General features: G+C 40.0%; 1 protein-coding gene across 2 annotated transcripts in view; it reads left to right on the top strand.

The window, feature by feature from the left end:
• The window catches only part of MYO3A (myosin IIIA), a 224,632-nt gene that overhangs the window by 103,305 nt on the left and 98,301 nt on the right, over nt 1-23,026 (top strand). For both annotated transcript variants that reach the window (XM_047755030.1, XM_047755031.1), the window contains exons 12-17: nt 1,670-1,786; nt 3,142-3,246; nt 3,351-3,434; nt 8,086-8,288; nt 19,857-19,955; nt 20,056-20,170. In XM_047755030.1, coding sequence (XP_047610986.1) covers nt 1,670-1,786; nt 3,142-3,246; nt 3,351-3,434; nt 8,086-8,288; nt 19,857-19,955; nt 20,056-20,170 — 723 coding nt within the window. The remainder of the gene's footprint in view (nt 1-1,669; nt 1,787-3,141; nt 3,247-3,350; nt 3,435-8,085; nt 8,289-19,856; nt 19,956-20,055; nt 20,171-23,026) is intronic.

The raw sequence follows: 23,026 nt of genomic DNA, 5'->3' as shown, positions 1-23,026 counted from the left end.
CAGCACTCTCTATACTGGTGTCAACTCTTTCTTTCTCTCTTTCTCTCTTTTTTTTTTTCCCCTCAGTCTTTTTATCTCTTTAGGGCCGCACCTGCAGCATATGGAGGTTCCCAGGCTAGGGGTAAAATCGGAGTTGCAGCCTCCAACCTACACCACAGGCGCAGCAATGCCAGATCCAAGCTGCATCTGTGACCACAGCTGATGGCAATGCCAGATCCTTAACCTACTGAGCAAGGCCAGGGATTGAACCCACATCCTCATGGATGCTAGTCGGATTTGTTAACCACTGAGCCATGACAGGAACTCTGCAACTCTTTCTTTTTTGATAATCAAGTTACAAAAGTGCGAGTTCCCACAAGTCTGAGTTGCTTCCTCTTAATTCTCTCCAGGCATCTCAAAGGGCTGATTTATTGCAGTCAGAAAACAGTTTGCTTCCTACACCACCATCTGGCATCTTCCCTCCTTTTCCTCGCCTGTTCCACACTCAGGGGCAGGACCCAGAGTCTCTAAGATTCCTCAAGAGCCTGTCTGTTACCAGGGTCAGTGATCCGCCTCATGGGATCAATGAGCCCACCCTTTAGGGAAATGAATTCTGCTTGAAACTCCTTATTCCCGTGACCTTAGAAGTATTCCAGACCAGTAAAGTATAGCCTCAGCCTCTTTCTCCTCGTCCCCTTTTATTCCAGATAATCATATCGTTAGAGAAATGAATACCTCTCTTTCAGTAAAAGGCTGGGATCACTATCCTGCCTGAACCACACACTTTTATTTTTTAATACTTCTAACACATGCCTGAACATTTTGCTTAAAAATGCAACAAATCAGGAGGCATTTTTCTAAACAGAAGTAGTCATTTGGTAAATTTAGGGTTGCGTAAACAACTCAAGTACTTCGTCAGAATAATCTCTCTGAAGAACATCAAATTTGTCATCAAATTGTGTTTGCAAGTCAGAGATTGCCAACACCTTTATGAATATTTGTGTATCAGATTTGCCAATAATGTGAATCCCTAGGCTGGTGGATTACAATGAAGGCTTCGATCATCACTTTGCTAACCCATATATGAAACACGAGGTTTGTTTGTTTCCGTTGTCTGTGTTTTATTTTTTGCCCCCTTTTTTTTTGACCTAAGATCTTTTGCTTTTATGTCAAGTACTATAAGTGAGGACTTCTGGCATGATTAAAATTGATTCCATGTCCCCATATGATTTATCAGCTGTGGATGTTTCTGTACTTTTTACTCTGCCTCAAGCCAAATATTTAAGCAGGGGGCTATGACATCTCCCAAAACCATTTGAGTAACCTTGATGGGGAATAAAATCATGTTCATTGTGTCTTCCCTTCCCTTTTCTAGTATTCTTTCCCTTTACATTATGTGCTGCATTTACTTATTTCCTTGAAAGCTTTGTGTGTATATGATCCTTGTGACATATGTCCTGTGAAAAACAGGTAGCCGTGACATTCCTGTATGGCTTTCAGAAGAAAAGAAAATACCCATCAAGGGAAGGGGTAGTTGACCTGATGTTACGCATCTTACTATCGATAAATCTATTTCTGTCTGATCCTTGCTCCAGAATCCAGATATTTTATTTATTATTGCTTGCTTTAAAAATGATAATTGACCATTGGTGATTTTGAAGAAAGAGAAATTATTTTTATTTCATTATAGAATACAGTCTCAGAGCAGCTTGAGAAGTGTTACTCCAGAGATCAGATTTACGTCTATGTGGGGGACATACTCATTGCTCTGAACCCTTTTCAGAGCCTGAGTCTTTACTCCACAGAGGTATGTGGTGTGGTTTGCATTTTCTTACTTTGTACAAATAATTTTACTATTCAGATACTTAATTTAAATTATTCTAAAGAATATTTTATCCAATCTCTTGAAAAAACAGTTAAATAAGTGTTAAAACATAGAGATAGGAAAAAAAGATGAATCAATCTGGTTGCAGTTTGTGGTCTTTATGTGAGATGTGGTAATTACTTCTAGTTATTGGTAATTGGTAACTGGTCCACACTGAGTATCATATCAGTGAATAGATGCTTAAAAATGTGTATCCTTAATGTCTGTCTCTGAACCAAGTATGGGAGAATCAAAAGTAAAATTATACTGAGTTCCTGCTCTGGTGCAGTGGGATCAGTGGTATCTCTGCAGCACCAGAACACAGGTTCAATCCCTGGCCTGGCATAGTGTGTTGGGGATCCAGCATTGCTGCTGAGGCTTAAATCTGATCTGTGGCCTGGGAACTCCATAGGCTGCAGCACAGCCAAAAAAGAAAAAAGAAAAAAAAAATTTACATTGTATGTATAGGTCCTATGTACTTAATGGATATAAAACTTATCATTATGAGTTTAAAACTTCCTTTTGACATACTGATTGGTTTTTGATATCAGATAATATGTTTTATAAATATAGATATATAATTATCCATTATTTAGGCCCTAATGTTTAAATATAGAATAATATTCTGGAGTTAGGCTAAGTTGTTTTTCATTTTTAATTGAATCCATACTCTTGCAGCTATTTGTGTACTCTAAAATATATTTAGCACTGTCCTTAATGTTATTTTTAATTCTGTCAGTCTCCTCCACTTTAAGATTTACAAGAATAATGGCAAATATATGAATCTTGGCCAAAATTTTAGAAGATCTGGGCTCTAGTGCAAATTCCACTGTGATCTTGGGCAAATAAAATGCGAGTGTATAATTAAATGATATGAAAGGAAAAAAGTGGTGATCATATGTCAGACATTATTATATCCAAGGAATAGTCAACAAAATGATACCTGATTATCTTATTTATAAAATGTCTTCTTATTTAAAGAAATAATAGTATTTTTGAAACTTTAAGTTCTGCTTTGGAAGTGTCATGCACTTCCAAGTCTTCTTTTAAATACCACTGCCAAAATGATGTCATATGATATATCATGTTTCTGGGCTGTTTTATGTCAGACTTTTATTTCACATAATTGTCTGCGAGGTATGCAGTATGTATGTAACATGTATGTAATGTTTGGCCATATGAAACTATATTTTGACTCATGTTTTGCTTTTAAAATTAGCACTGTGTCTGTAAATAAATAAGGTTTAAGCAAAAACAAAAACAAAAACCCTACAAAACATGTTGTCTTTAACCTTTAGCATTCCAAACTGTATATTGGAGCAAAGAGAACTGCCAATCCTCCTCACATTTTCGCCATGGCTGACTCAGGATACCAGTCTATGGTAACATATAATTCAGATCAGGTAGGGAGAGTCTCACATTCTTAGAAATTCTCCTCTCCATTTGTCATGCCTCAGCTGAATTTTGTGATGATAAAGTCTTATGGTTTTCTCTTCTCACTGTACAGTGCATTGTTATTTCTGGAGAAAGTGGTGCTGGAAAGACGGAAAGTGCTCATCTTTTAGTTCAGCAGCTGACGGTGCTTGGAAAGGTATAGTTTATCTTTCCTCTCTCCTAACAGGAATATTTATTATACTTCACAACTTAATTTAACTGATTATGTTAATATTCAAAAATTTCAACATTTAATTAGTGCACAGAAATTGTAACACACTTGTTGTCTTTTGTGACTTTAAAATGTAACTAACAATATAAAAAGTATATGCTTTGTTTTGAGCCTTCTCTCATCTTTCTCACTCTTAGTAGGCAAGGCTTTATAAATGTGATTTTCTCTCTTTTTCACCCTAACATATTCACTGAATGCTTTCTTTACTTCCTTTCCTTTTGTTACTAGCAAGTTAAAGTTGGGCTAATATACAAAAATTGTCTTTGTATATTATATACATACTAGCAGTGATCAATTAGAAGTTTAAATGTAGAGAGTTCCCATTGTGGCTCAGTGGTAACCAACCTGAGTATCCATGAGAACGTGGCTTCAATCTTTGGCCCCACTTAGTGGGCTAAGGATCTGGCATTGCTATGAGCTGTGGTATAGATCAGAGACACAGCTCGGATCTGGCATTGCTGTGGCAGTGGAATAGGCCAGCAGCTACAGCTCCAATTCGACCCCTACTAGCCTGGGAACTTTCATATGCCACAGGTATGGCCCTAAAAATCAAAATCAAACAAAAAAAAAAAGAAATTTAAATGTAAGGGTATCATTTATATTAGCACCACAAAACATGAACTATTTAAATCTAGATCTCACAAAACGTGCAAGATTTGTATGCTGAAAAGTAGAAAAAGTAGGTAAAGAAAACCTGAATAATAGGAGAGATATACCATGTTCGTGAATTAAAAGACTCAATATTAAGATGTCACTTCTCCACAGATGGGTCTGTAGATTCAGTGCAGTTACAGGGAAAATCCCAGCAGGATTTTTTTTTGTTAAGAAACTGACAATCTGAATCAAAAATTCATATGGAAAGGCAAAGGAACTATAATCAAACATTTTTGAAAAAAAACAAAATTGAAGTATTAATACCAGCTGATTTCAAGACTTACTATAAAGCTATGATAGTCAAGACATTATGCTATTAAAGAAAAGATGACATACAGATCAATGAAATGGAATAAAAAAATTTGTACATTCATGGTTTATTAAGTTACAAGAAAGGTGCAAGTTCAGTTAATAATAGTATCTTAACAAAAGGTGTTGGAATGCCCATACAAAAATATCAAACCTTGCTCTAGACCTGACATACTGTAAAAATTAACTCCAAATGGAACATAGGCCTAAAGGTAAAATGAAAAACTATAAAATTTCTAGAAGAAAATTGTCAGTTAACTTTTGTTCTTTGTCATTTTGTGTCAGGCAAAGAGTTGTTAGATACAGGATAAAAAGCATAATCCATAAAGGAAAAATTTGATTTCACCAAAATGAAGAACTTTTTTTCTTTGAATGACATTGTTAAGAAAATGAAAACACAAGCTGCAGACTCAGAGAAACTCTTTCCTAGTCACATATTTAATAAAAGACATGTATCCAAAATATGTATTTTTTAAAACTCTTAAAATTCCATAATAAGAAATCAAATAATTTAAATGAACAAAAAATTGACAGCCATTTCACCAAAGATGATTTGTAAATGGCAATAAAGTAAGTGAAAATATGATGTTCAACACCAGTAGTCATTAAGGAAATGCAAGTTAATACCACGATGAGACACCATTACATACCCATTAAAACAGCAAATATTTTTTTAAAAAAATATTTAAAAGTGCTGACAAGGATGTAGAGGAACTGAATGAAACTCTTCTGTATTGCTGGTGAGAGTGCAAAATGGTACAGCCTCTTTGGAAAACAGCTTTGAAGTTTCTTTTAAAGTCTAACCATACTTCTCATACAACTCAGCAATTCTACTCCTAGATATTTATCCAAGTGGAATGAAAACCCATGTTCATACAGAAAACTTCAGACAAATAATTTGTAGCAGTTTTATTCATAATCTCCAGGAAGTAGAAACAACGGAACTAGGAAATGAATAAACAAACTCTGGTACATCTGTACAGTGAAGTATTACTCAGCAGTAAAAAGGAATGTGCACTGATAGAAACAGTGAAGCTCCATGGATGCGATTTGGATAAATCCAAAATGCATTAGGCTAAGTTAAAGAAGCCTGACTAAGAACTGCTGTGTGGTTCACTTACTGTGTCATCCTTGCAAATTTAAAACTGTAGGCCCAGAAACATATCAGTAATTGTCAGGGGCTAAGGGTGGAGGAAAGGAGTAGTGGGAAAATTTGAGGGGGTGATGGAATTGTTCTATATGTAGATTTTAGGGGGAATTTTATGATTGCATGTGTTTATAAAAACTTCCAGAACTGTATACCATAGAGGATGAATCTCACTCTATGTAATCTTACCTTAATTTTTAAAAATGGGAAGTAGAGGATAGAGACTTAGTATGATTTTCCAGGTAGAATTCTTGAAATGAGATAAGTCAAGAATAATGCAGTCTCAATGGAGCTAATGGCAAAAAACAAAAAACAAAAACAAAACAAAACACTTTGTGCACAGCTTATCCTTGTGAAAATGTTTATTGTGATCTGCATGGTTAGAAGTAGAGTTGTCTTAAAATTTTTGCCATCACTGTTATGATAGGAATCTTGTGTTACAAAGCACTGTGGGTACAAAGCCAGACCCCATCACTCTGTATAAAAGGGCGAGGCCTCATAGTGTCAAAACAGCTGCTTCACTGAGTCCAATTCATTATTGAAATATCATGTTGGAAGAATGTCACATTCCTATTAAAAATCAATTGACTTGTTTTATCAGTTTCCATCATGTAGGTGGGCATAGAATAGAAATATACTTGGGGAATAAATATGACCTCTAGTACCAGACCTGTCACCCGTCAGGACTGGAAGATCCAGTAGAGACCAGGAAGGGAGTGCTGCTACCTCAGGGCAGTCATCTCAAGCCCTTCCCACCCCTTGCCCAGCAACTCCCCTCTCCTTACTTCTGGGATAAGCTTCATTCTACAAGCTTTTAAGTGCGGTGAAATAGATGTCATTTTGTAGGGAGAAGGTGGGGAGGCATAGCATATGTTCCTGGCACAGAAGAGTTGAATATCTGAATTAATTTACTCAAAAGGCTTTCGGCGAGGGCCTTTGATATTCTTTCTTGATTTGTGAGGTCGATAGAGGCTCTCATCAATAATGAATTAACTTATATGAATGTAGTTTTGTAGATGTCGGCCAGCTTGCTTATCTGATCTCTTTAACTTATGCTAGATTTTAAAAGGTGATTTGATATTAATTGGTGATGGTGATATAAGAATATAAGAATTCTACCCTTATCAGGACTTAATGTGTCTTTTACTTATCTTCTTGATAAAGATTTAGCAGATACAAAAATGGTAGTTTGGTGGATAGAATTTACCTTTGTAATATGCAGTCTCCAAAACCTTATGGAGCAGGGAGTTCCCGTCATGGTGCAGTGGAAATGATTCTGACTGGGAACCATGAGATTGCAGGTTCAATCCCGGGCCTCACTCAGTGAGTTAAGGATCCGGCATTGCCATGAGCTGCGGTGTAGGTCACAGACATGGCTCAGATCTGGCGTTGCAATGGCTCTGGCATAGGCCAGCAGCAACAGCTCCGATTTAGACCCCTAGCCTGGGAACCTCCATATGCCACGGGTGTAGCCCTAAAAAGACAAAAGACAACCAAAAAAAAAGAACTTATGGAGCAGGGAGCTGTTATTTAATACAGGTGAATGATGTTTTCCTACCTTTTTCATAATGCAAGGCTGGCCCCAAACAACATTATAAAAGAGCCAAGTTTATCCCAATTCTCGCTTCTCTCTTCTCTTGTCCATGATTGCCTCTTTTAGAAGATTCCTAGAATCTTTTTATGCCCCTCAAAGCTCACTGTGAATACCCGCTTTGGCCCATCCAAATTCTAAGATAGCCTCTGTTTCAGAAAGACCTACATCTCCCCTCCATTACTTAAACATGTCCGTACCTCTGAAACAGCTGACTTTAGCCAAGTGTTACACTGAAAATAATCCAGTTGATCCAGTTTCTACCAAGATGTGAATGACTGATACCACCTTCAACCTCCAGTGTGGGGGAATGCCTTTCTAAATGAATTTCTGCCTGGTAGAATTTCAGGTAAAGTGGTAAAGGAAGAAAAACCAACATGACGTTTGTCTGAGGGCAGGAAAATATGAGATGGGAGTAGGAAAAAATAGAGAGATAGTCAAATAGGCCTGCTGGCCTTGACCATGAATCCACATTCCTTTCCACACACCTGAGCTGTTCTTGATTTGTACAGTTATTCCCTCTGCTCTACTTCTTTCTAATTTTTTTAATTTTTAAAAAAAATTTTTAGGGCCACACCTGCAGCATATGTGGTGTGCTGCATAGACTGCTTATAAATTGTGTTTGTAAGTCAGGAACTGAATAGAATTATATATGAACAGAAAAAGTCTAAAATATCTCTTCACCCCTCTAAGAAAGTGAGTGCATGCACCTAGGGGAGGGGAAAAATATAGCAGGTTGTAACTTCTAGCAACATACCAAAAATATGCTCTTGTATGTTCATATCTACATAAAGTGTTTATCAGAGAAGAGACCTTTCATTCTGCACAAAAATAATTTTTTACATTTCTTTTTTATATATTGACATTTTCTCTAGGCTAATAACAGAACTCTGCAAGAGAAGATTTTACAAGTGAACAATTTGGTGGAAGCCTTTGGCAATGCCTGCACTGTCATAAATGACAATTCTAGCCGCTTTGGAAAATACTTAGAAATGAAATTTACCCCGTCTGGAGCTGTCGTGGGAGCACAGATTTCTGAATACCTTCTGGAGAAATCCCGTGTTATCCACCAAGCCAAGTAAGTTCATGTCACAAGTAAGTTCCCATTATCTGAGATGCAAAGATGATGCTTTTGTTTTAGTAATAAAATGTCTTAACTCATTTAACAGAATTTCAACAAAAATTCAACAAAATTTTGTTGATCATCTATTATGTGTGAGGCATTTCTGTTGAAAACAGTTCCTCAGCACTGTCTTACTCTTTCATATTTCACATCCAGTAGGGGAGTTAATAAAAAACCTAGAGTTTATGAAAACAGAAAGCCTAAGCCTGGAGTTCCCGTTGTGGTGCAGGGAAAACAAATCCGACTAGTACCCATGAGGATGCAGGTTCAATCTCTGGCGTCACTTAGTAGATTGAGGATCCATCGTTGCCATGAACTGTGGTGTAGGTTGCAGACAAGCAGCTCAGATCCCTTTTTACTGTGGCTTGTGGTGTAGACCAGCAGCTGTAGCTCTGATTCGACCCCTGGCCTGGGTACTTCCATATGCCACAGGTTTGGCCATAAAATAAATTAAAAAAAAAAATCCTAAGCCTATCACATAAATTAATTTATGAAGTAGAAGAGAATATATTTCTTTATACAAAACTAATGTGAAATTTAATTAGAAAAAATATTTGTGGGGTTCCCACTGTAATGTAGTGAGTTAAAGATCCAGTGTTGCCACAGCTGTTGCATAGGTCACAGCTGTGGCTTGGATTCAGTCTCTGGCCCAGGAGCTTCCATATACAGAAGGTGGGGCCAAATGAAAAAAGAAATAATAGTCTTTTTTTCCTTAAATGCTGGTATATATATATAAATAGACCTTTTATTAATTATCTTCTTCCCAGTGTTTATACACAAGTGACCAAAAACAAAAAAAAAAAAAAGAAAGAAAAGAAAAGAAAGATTCGGGAAAGGGTGTTACTGTATTGTCCTTTTTCTTGCCTTCTGATATAAGCCGTCAATACCATGTTCTGGTACATTTAGGTTGAAGGAGTTCCTTTTGGCAATTTGTAGCTCAAAGACAATATTTCTTTCCTGTGCTAATGATTCCAAAACATCTTAGTTGTTCTTATGAAAAAACAACAATCACAATGTTAGATTTATACCCTGATCTTTTTATGTATTTTTTTAAAGTTGTGGCAATTTAGAGTCTTTCAGTTTTCTTATGTTGGTTTTATGCTAAACATATCTACATTATTGTAGTAATGTGTCATATGTTAAATTCCTGGGAACATAGCTCCTGATCTGTGTTAGTACATTAGTATTACATAGAAGTGCCTTCACATTTGCTATCATTCAATTTTTGAGTAAATTGTGAATATAAGTTGCCTGGAGCCAACTCCTGAGTTCAGCCTTCCATGTGGAGATTATTTTCTGGTCTTCAATTCCAATTATTTAAGAAATTATTAGGCAAACACAACTTTTTTTTTTTTTGTAAGTGATCTTTAAAAAAATGAAGATATCAGGGATGTAGAATTCTTAGTAGGTCCTTTTAAAAATGATACCTGTAAGTGTTACTATGCCATTTGGGAACTGAAAGGAAAGAACAAGCTCAACGGGTTTAACTGAGAGGACTATTTGTAGAGGTGGAGGGCATCGAAGAACCAAGAGCTAATGGTGAGACACCCACAGATTAACAGTGTTGAGAAATCGTTACTACCCCTGGATCTGAAGGGCAGAAGGAGGGAGCACACCACAGAGTCTGCTGACAGCTAGGGCTTTGGAGCAGTGCTGCCTGTCTGGAGCACATCGGGGTCTGCAGGGGATTGGTTCCAGAACCCTCTCCCATGTCCATGGATGCTGAGTGGGCCTCCATGTCGGTGGGTTCCACATCCACGGATTCAGTTGGTTGAGTCCACGGATGCAGAACCCATGGATATTGAAGGCCAACTGCGCAGTTTCTGGGAGGAAGAGAGCAAGGGGAGGAATAGCCTCACCTCTTCTCTTCTCCCTCCCCCCAGTCCATTCCTACCTGTGCTTCTTATTGCCACACTCAGCAGGAAGCCAGGGAGCAAGGGAGCTTAGGCTTTACAGTCTGTAGAGTTTAGACTTGGGGATCACAGAGCAAGGCAAAGAGGAGTGGGGAATGGATCTGAGATCACAGAAAAGACCTAGAGCAGACTTTTTTTGTCTTTTTCTTTTTCCTTTATTCTTCTGAGCAGACTTTTTTTTTTCTTTTCTTTTTTTTTTTTTTTTTTTTTTTTTTGCTTTTTAGGGCCACTCCTACAGCATATGGAAGCTCCCAGTCTAGGGGTCGTGTCAGAGCTACAGCTGCCAGCCTACACCACAGCCACAGCAACATCAGATCCAAGCTGTGTCTGCAGCCTACACCACAGTTCACAGCAATGCCAGATTCCTGATCCACTGAGCAAGGCCAGAGATCGAACCCATATCCTCATCATTTCCACTGCGCCGCAATGGGAACTCCCAAGCAGATACGTTTTTAGAAAGGAATTTCTTTTAATGGAAAAAGTCCTTTTCTCTTTTTGCCTCTACCCATGTTATCTCACCCCTCTCTCTGACCACAGTTATTTCTGAACTTCTCATGATGGCATTTCTAATGCTGGTACTATCGTATACGTTATGACTTAAAATCTTTCCTAAATGTAGATATTTTAAAGAGGAAATTTTAAAGAGATGCTACTCAATTCCAAGAAGAAAAGGAGCATGTTGAAGTCAGTGCTCATAAATGCTCATAAATAAAAATACTAGCTCTTTCATTGCAGTTTTCTCCTGTTACTACAATTTAGTTCAGCAGGCATCAATTGTGTTTCTCTCACATGCCCAGCACTTTGCTAGACACTTCAAGAGACAGCCCCCAAATGGCAAATGTGTGTTCTCTGCTGTGGAGAGAGAGAAAATATTATTTATGGAGCAGTTAATCTGTGTCAGGCACTGTGCTTGGCACTTTACTTCCATAATCTCTTTTAATTCCTTCAGCAGTATGACAGGGTATTATTGTCTATTTTATACAGGAGGACACAGACCAAGAAAATTGTAATAAGGGAGTTCCCTGGTGGCCTAGCAGTAAAGGATCCAGCATTGTCACTGCTGTGGCATGAGTTTCCTGGCCCCGGGAAACTTGCACATGCCAAGGGCATGGCCAAAAAAGAAAAAAGAAAATTGTAATGAGTTGCCTACTGTCAAAAAGCTAATAAGGACTGAATCGGGATTTGAAGCCATGTTTCTCTGATTTCAGAGCCCACCACTCACTCATTCGTCCACCCATGTGGCAAATATTTTTTGAGTACTTACTATGTGCCCGGAGCTGTTCTAGGCACGGGAGCTATAGAGCCAAGTAAGACAGGATTCCCATGGAAAAACACTGCCTGGTCTCCTGGGAGCCATGTGTGCCTTGGTCCTGAGCTTGCTGATCACTGATTGGCTTCTAATCTCTCAGGAAAGTGGGCAATGGGTTCATCTGCAGCGAGTGAGCAGGTGGATGGCAAGGGCGGGGGATTGAGAGTGAATGTCCTTGAGGAGGGTGTCCTAGGTCCTTGAGGAGAGCTGTAACTAACCATGAAAAGCTAGCCACACTCTTTCCTGAGCACCCTGAGGGGACTTGTGGGCACAAAACTGCCTGGATGGCTTTCCAAGCCCCATTGCAGGGCACTTGCAGGTCAAAGATTCCGAAGTTTCACGTGTGGGGTCACACCCTTGTGAGGACTTTGCCATAGTTTTGAGGTATTAGAGGCCTTGGCTGCACAGTGATTCCCAGCATCCAGGACACATGAAACAGCCTGGAGGGGTTTCCTACAGATGGCTGAGTGGGACCCTAAGGATGCATCAGAGTCCACAATAGGGGTGGAGCCAGAGAAATACACTTGACCCTTGAACAATGGAGAGTTTAGGGGCACTGACCCCCTTTGTGGTCAAAAATCTACATGTAACTTTTTTTTCTTTTATGGCCACACCTGTGGCATATGGAAGTTCCCAGGGGGAATCAGAGCTGCAGGGATCGAATCAGAGCTGCAGTTTAGGCCTACACCACAGCCGCAGAAACACTGGATCCTTAACCCACTGAGTGTGGCCAGGGATAGAACCCGCATCCTCATAGAGCCTATGTTGGGTCCTTCACCTGCTAATCCACAATGAGAACCCCTGCACAGACCCTTTGACTTTCCCCAAACTTACCTACTAATAGGCTGTTAACCTGAAGCCTTACTGATAACTTAAAGAGTCAATTAACACATATTTTGTATGTTATATGTATGATATACTGTATTCTTACAATAAAGTAAGCTAGAGAAAAAAATGTTATTGAGAAAATTATGAGGAGGAGAAAATCCATTTGCAGTACTGTACTGTATTTGCTGATGCCATAAGTTTACAAGATGAATCATCTGTCAGCATCTACATCAGTATTGTCTTAGATGATACAAAACACTGCAGAGGTAATATTCAAACTAGACATCAGAAATGAAAAGATAATATGAAAAAGAAATTCTCATTTGTTTACAGGTGTTAACAATTCATGCATTGATAACGAGGAAGCAGTGATATGATTGCCTTATGTCAGCTGGTGTCCTCAATATAATTGCTTTACAGTAGCCCAACCTAGACACTAGTGAATGAATCTTATAAAATGTTATGGCACACAGTATTACTGTCATATTCATCATACAGTTTTGGAAACATGGGTACATTAAAAAATAAATAAATAAAAAAATAAAACAACACTTGCTAGAGTTTCCACTGTGGCACAATAGGATTGGTGGCATCTTGCGAGCCCTGAGATGCAGGTTTGATCCCCAGCGCCACACAGTGGGTTAAGGATCTGAAGCTGTGGCTCAGGTTGAGACTGTGGCTTAGACCTGATTCCTGGCTGGGAAATCCATATGCCACGGGGTGGCCAAAAATGAATGAATGAATGAATGAATGAATAAATAAATAAAACATTCATGATGATAGGCTGATAGGTAGTTTTTCTAATTACGAGAGAAGCATACTGCATAGTAATGTCATTCTTTGAAAGCAGAGTGATAAAATAGTAAGAAAAGTAGGAGTTCCCGTCGTGGCGCAGTGGTTAACGAATCTGACTAGGAACCATGAGGTTGCAGGTTCAGTCCCTGCCCTTGCTCAGTGGGTTAACGATCCGGCGTTGCCGTGAGCTGTGGTGTAGGTTGCAGACGTGGCTCAGATCCCGCGTTGCTGTGGCTCTGGTGTAGGCTGGTGGCTACAGCTCCGATTTGACCCCTAGCCTGGGAACCTCCATAGCCTTGGGAGCGGCCCAAGAAATAGCAAAAAGACAAAAAAAAAAAAAACCAGTAAGAAAAGTAACACATTGTTAATTTTGTATTAACTCATTTGCCCTATTCTTCTGTGAGGATGGGTTATCTGGGGAGTTCCCTTCATGGCTAAACAGCTAAACCCAACTAGGGGATCCACGAGGATGCAGGTTCAATCCCTGGCCTCGCTCAGTGGGTTAAGGATCTGGCATTGCCATGAGCTGTGGTTTAGGTCACAGACACGGCTTGGATCCCGAGTGGCTGTGGCTGTGGTATAGGCTGGCAACTACAGCTCCAATTCGACCTCTACACCGGGAACTTCCTTATGGCACAGGTGTGGCCCTAAAAAGCAAAAAAAAAAGGGGGGGGGGGTTCCGCTTCAAGTCTTGCACTTGCTATGCTACACATGCTTTTTTATATTTATTGAAAATTTTGCATGTAAATGGACCCACCCAGTTCACATTTGTGTTCTTCCAGGGTCAGCTGTACCATCTGGAGGCTTTCTGAGACCGCTTGCTGTGACTGGTGGTTCTAGTTGCATAAGTGTGTGGGGAATGTCACATGCTCTGCCTTCTTAAATGCAGCTCGGATGTAGTTAAGGCGGGACATGAGATGGGGAATCTTGGGAGATGTCTTCTTTTTCTATTCTTTTCATTCTCTAATTGTTTATCCACTGAAGGTCAGTGTATTTCCTCTGGCATCTCCAGGTCTTGTCAAATTAGAGTTCTCCGTAAATGTAAACTGATAATTAGAGAGAACATCACTGATTCTGCATGTCTGCATTTATGAGTCACTTCTCTAATTGCACACTGCCTCATTTAAGTGTTAAAGGTGTGACACATAGAGCAATCAATGTGATTTCATTAGAACAAAACAAAATTATATGCTGTGCCAGTCTTAGAGAGGTCTTATTAGTGTGTGATGAGAAAAGACCAGAGCTAAATTTTTGGTTTAGGTCTAACCTTTCTCCTGACAAAGCTAATGTTCATCGAGTGTTACCAGTGACTGCCACAAATAATGGCTGGGGATGTTGAAGGTACAAACACTACCAGCTCTAAAGGATGGTGCCATCCTCACTTCAGCATCTGAGCCTGTGGACTTGCCTTTTCTTGAAATGCCCACCTGTCTTTGCTTCCATGACCGGGACTCATCTGGTTCCTCTCCTCCCTCTCTGAGTTTTTCTTCTCTAACTTAGATTCATCCATCCACTCCCAAAATGTGTATTTATCAAAGATTTTTCTTGGAGCATTTCTCTTTTCTCTCTATATTCTCACACTTAGGAACTTCTTCTAATACCATGGCCTCGATGGATGGCTCTATGTGACTGACAGCCAAATATGTACTTCTCATTGTCTCTTAAATTCTCATTTTTCATTTTCAACCACCTGGATATCCTGCTGTCATCTTGAATGCAACTGAATAGAGGCACACCTACATATTTACTAGGACAGGAACAATGAATAGCAAATCTGATTTTATTGATACAGAGATGAGGAAATGAAGTCTGAAGAGATGAAATAACTTTCCCAGCCACCCAGGTTATATATCCTAGAGTCAGGTAAGGACCCAGATTCCCCAAACTCTTTGTTCTGTCTTTCCCCCACCCCACCCCCTGACTGCTAAGAACCCTCTTTTAGCAGGTGCTATCCTTTCAGAGAATCAGTTTTATTGTCATGCTGAGGGTACTTGCAGCTCGAGCCTGAGCTGTGTTCACTGCTGAGATACAAACATACTGATGTGACTGTGGCTATGGTGTAGGCTCCAGCTGCAGTGGCAGCTCTGATTTCCCTAGGCTGGGAAATTCTATATGCTGAAGGTGCAGCCCTAAAAAGAAAAAAGAAAAAATAGCTTATTGTTAAAGAGGCTAACCATCAACCTGAGCCTTCAACGAGTTGTAATTTTTTTGCCGGTGGATGGCTGCTGAATGATCAGGGTGGAGTTTGCTGAAGATTAAGATGATTGTGGCAACTTCTTAAAAGACAATTGCCTCATTGATTGACTCTTCCTTTCATGAATGACTTCTCTGTGGCATGTGATGTTTTTTAACAGTATTTTACTCACAGTGGAACTTCTTTCAGCATTAGAGTTAATCTTCTCAAACCCTGCTGCTGTTTAATCAACTAGGCTTATGTTGTATTCTCAATCTTTTGTTGGCAAAGTTCCTGTTGTGGCTCAGTGGATTAAGAATCCAACTAGAATCCATGAGGACACAGGTTCGATCCCTGACCTTATTCAGTGGGTTAAGGATCTGGGCATTGCCATGAGCTGTGGTGCAGGTCAAAGACTCAGGTTGGATCCCATGTTGCTGTGGTGTAGACCGGCAGCTGAAGCTCCAATTCAACCACAAGCCTGGGAACTTCCATATGCTGCAGAAATTGGTGCCCACAGCATTTGGAAATCCCCTGGCTAGGAATCAAATAGGAGCTGCAGCTGCCAGCCTATGCCACAGCCAGAGCAATGCAGGATGGGACCTGAGCCATGTCTGCAACCTACACCACAGCTCAAAGTAGCCAGATCCTTAATCCACTGAGCAAGACCAGGGATCAAACCCACATCATCATGGATACTAGTCGGATTTCTATCCACTGCACCACAACAGGAACTCTGAGCAAAATTAAAAATCATAAATAAATAAATAAATAAATCTTTTGTTGTCATTTCAACAGCATCTTCACGAGGAGTAGTTTCCATCTCATGAAAACATTTTCTTTGCTTATCCATAAGAAGAAACTTCTCATCTGTTAAGGCTTTATCATGAGATTTCATCAATTCAGTCACATCTTTAGGCTTCTCTTCTATTTCTGGTCGTCTTGTGGTTTCCAACACGTCTGCAGTTACTTCCTTCACAAAAGTCTTGACCCCTCTAAGTCATCCGTGAGAACTGGAATCAACTTCTTCCAAACTCCTGTTAATGTTGATATGTTGACCTCTTCCCATGAATCATGAATGTTCTTAATGGCATCTAGAATGATGAGTCCCTTTCATAAGATTTTCAATTGACATTACCCAGATCTATCAGAGGAATCACTATTTATATGGCAGCTATAGCTTACAAAATATATTTATTAAATAATATATTAATATATTTATTAAATAATAATAAGAAATTTCCCTGTGACCCATGGGCTACAAAACAGATGTTGTGTTGGCAGCAAGAAAACATTAATCTCATTGTACGTCTCCATCAGAGCTCTTGAGTGACCAGATGCCTTATCAATGAGCAGTAATATTTTGAAAGAAATCTTTTTTCTTTCCAAGCAGTAGGTCTCAACAGTGGGATTAAAATATTCACTAAACCAAGTTGTCAACAGATGTACTGTCATCCAGCCATTGTTGTTCTACAGATAGAGTAGATTGAGAATAACTCATGAGGGCCCTAGGATTGTCAGAATAGCAAATGAGCAATAAACTTTAACTTAAAGTCACCAGCTGCATTCGCCCCTAATAAGAGAGTCAGCCTGTCCTTTGAAGCTCTGAAACAAGGCATTGACTTCTCCTCTCTAGCTATGAAAGTCCCAGATGGCATCTTCTTCCAATAGAATGCTGTTTTGTCTACACTGAACATATGTTGTTTGCTGTAGCCACCTTCATTAGTTGTCTTAACTAGATCTTCTGGATAACTTGCTACAGCTTCTGCATCAGCATCTGTGACTTCTCCTTGCTCTTCTTTGTTATGTTATGGAGTTGGCTTCTTTCTTTAAACCTCATGAACCAACCTCTCCTAGCCTCAAACTTTTGTTTTTGTCTTTTTAGGGCCACACCCACAGCAAATGGAGGTTTCCAGGCTAGGGGTCAAATCGGAGCTGTAGCTGCCAGCCTTTGCCACAGCCACAGCAACATGGGATCCAAGCCGCATCTGCAACCTACACCACAGCTCATGGCAATGCTGGATCCTTAATGCACTGAGTGAGGCCAGATATCGAACCCACATCCTCATGGATACTAGTCGGGTTTGTTACAGATGAGCCACAATGGAAACTCCTCCTAGCTTTGAACTTTACTTCTGCCATTTCCTCACCTCTCTCAGTCATAAAATTGAGGAGAGATAGGGCTTTGCTGTGGATTAGGCTTTGGCTTAGGGGAGTGTTGTTTGATCTGTCCCTCTCCCTCCCTCTTTCTCCTTCCCTTCCCTCCCTCTACACACACACACACACACACTCTCTCTCTCTCTCTCTCTCTCTCTCTCTCTCTCTCTCTCTCTGGAGAACCCTGACTGATACAGAAGCAGAGAAGAGGCTTGTACAACAGTTTTGTAGCCCCTGACCCACATACTCTGGTAACATCCAAAGCTTTGTGGTGGGGTGGCGTCTAGCCCAACTGTAAGAGGAGTAAGATAAAAAGAATAAAGACAGCAAGGCCTTAGAGTTTGAGGGTTATTTTATTTTAACCCCTGTGAGAGGAACCCTCCTCCACCCGAGCTGCAGGCTCTTGAGCCTGGTCAGATAATGAAGTGCAATGTCAAGGGAAGGTTTAAACAAGAGGATGGTGTAGTGGGAGGGTGAATAAGCCAAGGCTGCAGGACAGATGCAAATCCCAGGTCTCCCAAATGGCCATCAGGGTCACCAAGCATAGAAGCAAAGCAGAGTTCACACTGTAAGGCAGGATAGAACTTGCTTGTTCTTGGGGAAGAAGTGTGATCCATCCTTGAACTCTCCAAAGCAAAAGGAAGATGAGGAAAGGCAGAGAAGGGGGTCCCTGGGATCCTAATAGTTATGTCATGGCCCATCCTCAGCCAGAGACTCACTTCATTGTGACCCAGAGTACTTGATTGTACTAGTCCAGGATCTTGGAAATTCTGTTTTTATGTAGGCCTGCAAAGTCATAGAACTTGAGATGCGTGAGAACATGTTTCTCATGCAGTGAGAAAACTCAGTCTCTCTCCCACTAAGTGAAGTAAATCAGAAGGAGAAAGACAAATACCATATGATATCACTTATATCTGAAATCTACTGTATGGCACAAATGAACCTTTCCACAGAAAAGAAAATCATGGACATGGAGAATATGCCAAGGGGGAGGGAGAGGGACTGGGAGGGACTGGGAGTTGGGGGTTAATAGATGCAAACTATTGCCTTTGCAATGGATAAGCAATGGGAACTTGCTGTATAGCCCTGGGAACTATGTCTGGTCACTTGTGAGTGATGGAGCATGATAATGTGAGAAAAAAGAATGTATACATGTATATGTGACTGGGCACCTCGCTGTGCGGTAGAAAATTGACAGAACACTGTAAACCAGCTATAATGGAAAAAATAAAAATCATTATTTAAAAAAGAAAAACTCAGTCTCAGAAAGACAGTGTAGTGAGGTGGCTAAAGATGTGGGTTTGGGGAGTTCCCATCATGGCTCAGGGGTTGGCAAATCCGACTGGGAACCATGAGGTTGCGGGTTCGATCCCTGGGTTAAGCATCCGGCATTGCCGTGATCTTTGGTGTAGGTTGCAGACGTGGCTCGGATCCTGAGTTGCCGTGGCTCTGGCGTAGGCCAGTGACTACAGCTCCCATTGGACCCCTAGCCTGGGAACCTCCATGTGCTGCGGGAGCGGCCCAGGAAATGGCAAAAAGACAAAAAAAAAAAAAAAAAAAGATGTGGGCTTTGGAGTCAAATACCCCTGTTTAAATCCAGTGTGGCCATCAACTATGTGACCTTAGGGGAGTGTCCCCTCTAAGCTCTGTGTCCTTGTATGTGGAATGAGAGGGTTGTGGCAGGTAAATGAGGTAATGCAGCTCTTAGTGCCATCTGGCCTGCTCTATTCATCATTAATTTGCTTCTTTTTCCCTGGCTCTGCTGTCAAGTAAACCCAAGAAGTTAGGGAGTTTTGACTGTTTTGTTCCTCTTGTGTCCCCAGTGCATATAATAGTGCCTGGTGGAGACTCACAAATAATGTGTTCAGTGATTCATGCAAAGTGCTTAGCAGAGTCTGGAATTTGATAACAGTGGTTGTTGAAAATAATAGTAACAGTTACAACCACAGAAAGCCAAAATCCAGTATTCTGGGAGGTCCACATTGGTATTTACAGTTGTTGCTCTTTTTTTTTCTTTCTTTCTTTCTTTCTTTTTTTTTAAGCATTTTTAGGGCCACACCCACAGCACATGGAAGTTCCCAGGCTAGGGGTTGAATCAGAGCTACAGCCACCAGCCTACATCACAGCCACAGCAACTCAGGACCACATCTGCGACCTACACCACAGCTCACGGCAACGCCAGGTCCCCGACCCACTGAGCGAGGCCAGGGGTTGAACCTGCATCCTCATGGAAACTAGTCAGATTCATTTCTGCTGCGCCACTGTGGGAACTCCCTGCAGTTGTTGTTCTATAGCAATTAAAAAATACTTACACTAACCACCTTCCTGAAAATGTCTTATTTTTTCAGTGGAGAAAAAAATTTTCATATTTTTTACTACATCTACGCTGGTTTAGCTGAAAAGAAGAAACTAGCCCATTACAAATTGCCGGAAAATAAGCCTCCCAGGTAAAAATAAATCCAGTCCAGCTGGTTGGACTTTCATGAGTAGTACTTTGCCGTCCACTTAATTTTAGATTTTTCACCTACCCTTTCATGTTTTTTCCAGATACTTAGAAAATGACCACATCAGAACAGTACAGGACATGACGAATAATAGTTTCTATAAGTCCCAATATGAATTAATTGAGCAGTGTTTCAAAGTCATCGGTTTTACGATGGAGGTGAGTATGGAAGACATTCGAAACCTCCTTAGGAAGCCTCTTCTTGTCATCACTAGTGCTAAGAGTTAACATATACTGAGTGGTCAGTGTATGCCAGACATTGTGGTAAGTGCTTTACATGGATCATTTTTAAATTACTGAAACAACCTTTTGAAATAACTAGAATTATAACGTTTACCTTATATATGAGGAAACTGTGGCCTTGAGATATAACTGAATTCAGTTTTGTTCTTAATCTTTTATTTATATTTACATCCCTCCTGGGTGTGTGTGATGTGTGTGTGTGTGTGTGTGTGTATAAATGACATTAAATGTGACCACGACACATGTTCTTTTTTTTTTTTTCTGTCTTTTTCTTTTAGGTCTGCACCTGTGCCATATGGAAGTTCCCAGGCTAGGGGTCAAATCGGAGCTGTAGCTGCTGGCCTACACCACAGCCACAGCAACGCCAGATCCAAGCCGCATCTGCGACCTACACCACAGCTCATGGCAATGCTAGATCCTAAACCCACTGATCGAGGCCATCGATGAGGGCCTTTGTCCTCATGGATGCTAGTCAGATTTGTTTCCACTGTGCCATGATGGGAACTCACACATGTTCTTTTTTAGTGTAGTCTTTTTTTTTTTCTAACAACTTTATTAAGCTATAATTCACATCCCATACACTGTTTAAAAGTATACATTTTAATGCCTTTTACTGCAGTCACAGAGGTGTGCATCCATCCTTGTAATCTCTTTGAGAATATTTTCATGTTCTAAATTTTTCACCCCCAAGAGAAGGGTGCTAGTGATTGGCAGTTCCTTCTCATTCCCACCCCTCCTCTGCTTTTGGACACCCCAGATGTATTTATTGTGGACATTTCACACGAATTGAGTGATGCAGGATATCACCCTTTGGGACTGGTGTCTCTCATTTAACACATGTTGTAGCCTATGTAAACACTTCATTTCTTTTTACTGAGGGATAATATTCCATTGTATGGATATACCTCATGTTATTTATCTGTTCATCACTTGATGGGCATTTGGGTTGTATCCATTTTTTTGGCTATCATGACTAATGCTACTGTGACCATCCCTGTCCAAGTTTTTCTGTGACTTGAGTTTTCCCTTCTCTTTGGTGTATACCTAGGCGGGGAAGTTCTAGGTTATACAGTAACGCTATGTTTAACCTTGTGAGGAACTGCTAGACTGTGTTCCAAAGCAGCTGCACTATTTTACATTCCAACCTGTAGCATATAAAGGTTCTGATTTTTCTCCACCTATCTCAGTACTTCTTTTTTTTTTTTTTTTTGTCTTTGTCTTTGTTGTTGTTGTTGCTATTTCTTGGACCGCTCCCGAGGCATATGGAGGTTCCCAGGCTAGGGGCTGAATCAGAGCCATAGCCACTGGCCTACGCCAGAGCCACAGCAACGCGGGATCCGAGCCGCGTCTGCGACCTACACCACAGCTCACGGCAATGCCGGATCGTTAACCCACTGAGCAAGGGCAGGGACCGAACCTGCAACCTCATGGTTCCTAGTCGGATTCGTTAACCACTGCGCCACGACAGGAACTCCCCTCAGTACTTCTTAATATCTGCTTATAGCCATTCTAGCGGATATGATATGTTATGGTTTTGATTTGCATTTCCCCTAAAGGCTTATGATGCTGAACTTCTTTTCATGTACTTATTGGTTGTTTTTCATTTCTGTATCTTCTTTGAGGAAATGTCTGTTCAGTTTCCTTGCCTATTTTTTAATTAAGCTGTCTTTTTATTACTGAGTTGTAAGCATTCTTTGTATTGTAGATACAAGTGTCTCATCAGGTATGTAATTTGCAAAAATTTTTCTTTTTTGTTGTCTTTTTACTTTCTTGATGGCTACCCTTTGAAGCACATTATCTGTATTCTTGATTTGTTTTTTTTTTTAATTTTTATGAATGTATTTGGTTTCTTGTGTTTTTTATAAAGAGAATACTTGATCCCTCTGTTTCTTCATTTTCCTTATTTACTAGTGAAGGCATTTAAGGCTATAAATTTACCCCAGAGTAATAAAGATTTCCTTCTGTGCCCTGGGTTGTATTTTTAAATTTTTATAACAAAGTATCTTGTTTAATAGGGACTCTAGAAGAAGGCTTTTAGAGAAGCTTTCGACTCTGCTCTTAGCAGTTTACTGTTTGCTATGTTGACTCAGTCCTTTGATAAAAAGTATACTGTACTCTGAATGTGAATCAGGCTTCTAGATGAGTTCTTGCAGGAAAGTAATGTGCAATTTGTTGGATTTTGATTTCATTTTCATCAATGACACTTCTGCAACTTAAAACTATTAATGTGTCTGCTTAAGAAGTTTACTAAAATTTCTTGGGCTATCAAGTCTCTACGAAGAGCCTGAGCTAAAAATAATACCTAATTCTTCTCCAGAAATTTGGAAAATTTTAGCAGCAGGATGTAAAATATAAAGATGCTGATAGAAGCAAAACTTTACACAAATCATTCAGATTGTGTGCAGCGAAGTTACTGAGTCTAATTATTCGGTAGCATGTTTTTCGACACTCTTGACTCCCTTCTAAAACGAGGTTGTCAACAATACCTTTAGTCCATTTGATGCATTTGCTTTCCAAAACGTAAATATTTCTAAAGCTGAACTCGTTCTTGGCATAGAGAAAAGTTTACTGCTCAGTGTGTTTTCTCCAAATATGGAGCTTCTGTTGGCAGTGCTAACAATGGGTCACCGTCCTCCAGTCTTAACTATTCTTTGAAAGCCTTTGACTCCCATTTGGGTATCTTTGCTGCAGGCCTGAAGGAAAAGATATTCTTAAGACCTTGGCTTTAGAGAATGAGTTGTGACTTCTGCCAACTGGGTGAGGTTTGGAGAA

This window comes from Phacochoerus africanus, chromosome 12 (genome assembly GCF_016906955.1).
Source record: "Phacochoerus africanus isolate WHEZ1 chromosome 12, ROS_Pafr_v1, whole genome shotgun sequence".
Taxonomy (NCBI): Eukaryota; Metazoa; Chordata; class Mammalia; order Artiodactyla; family Suidae; genus Phacochoerus; species Phacochoerus africanus.
Note: the sequence above shows the minus strand (reverse complement) of the source record. Positions and strands in the feature narration are given on the sequence as shown.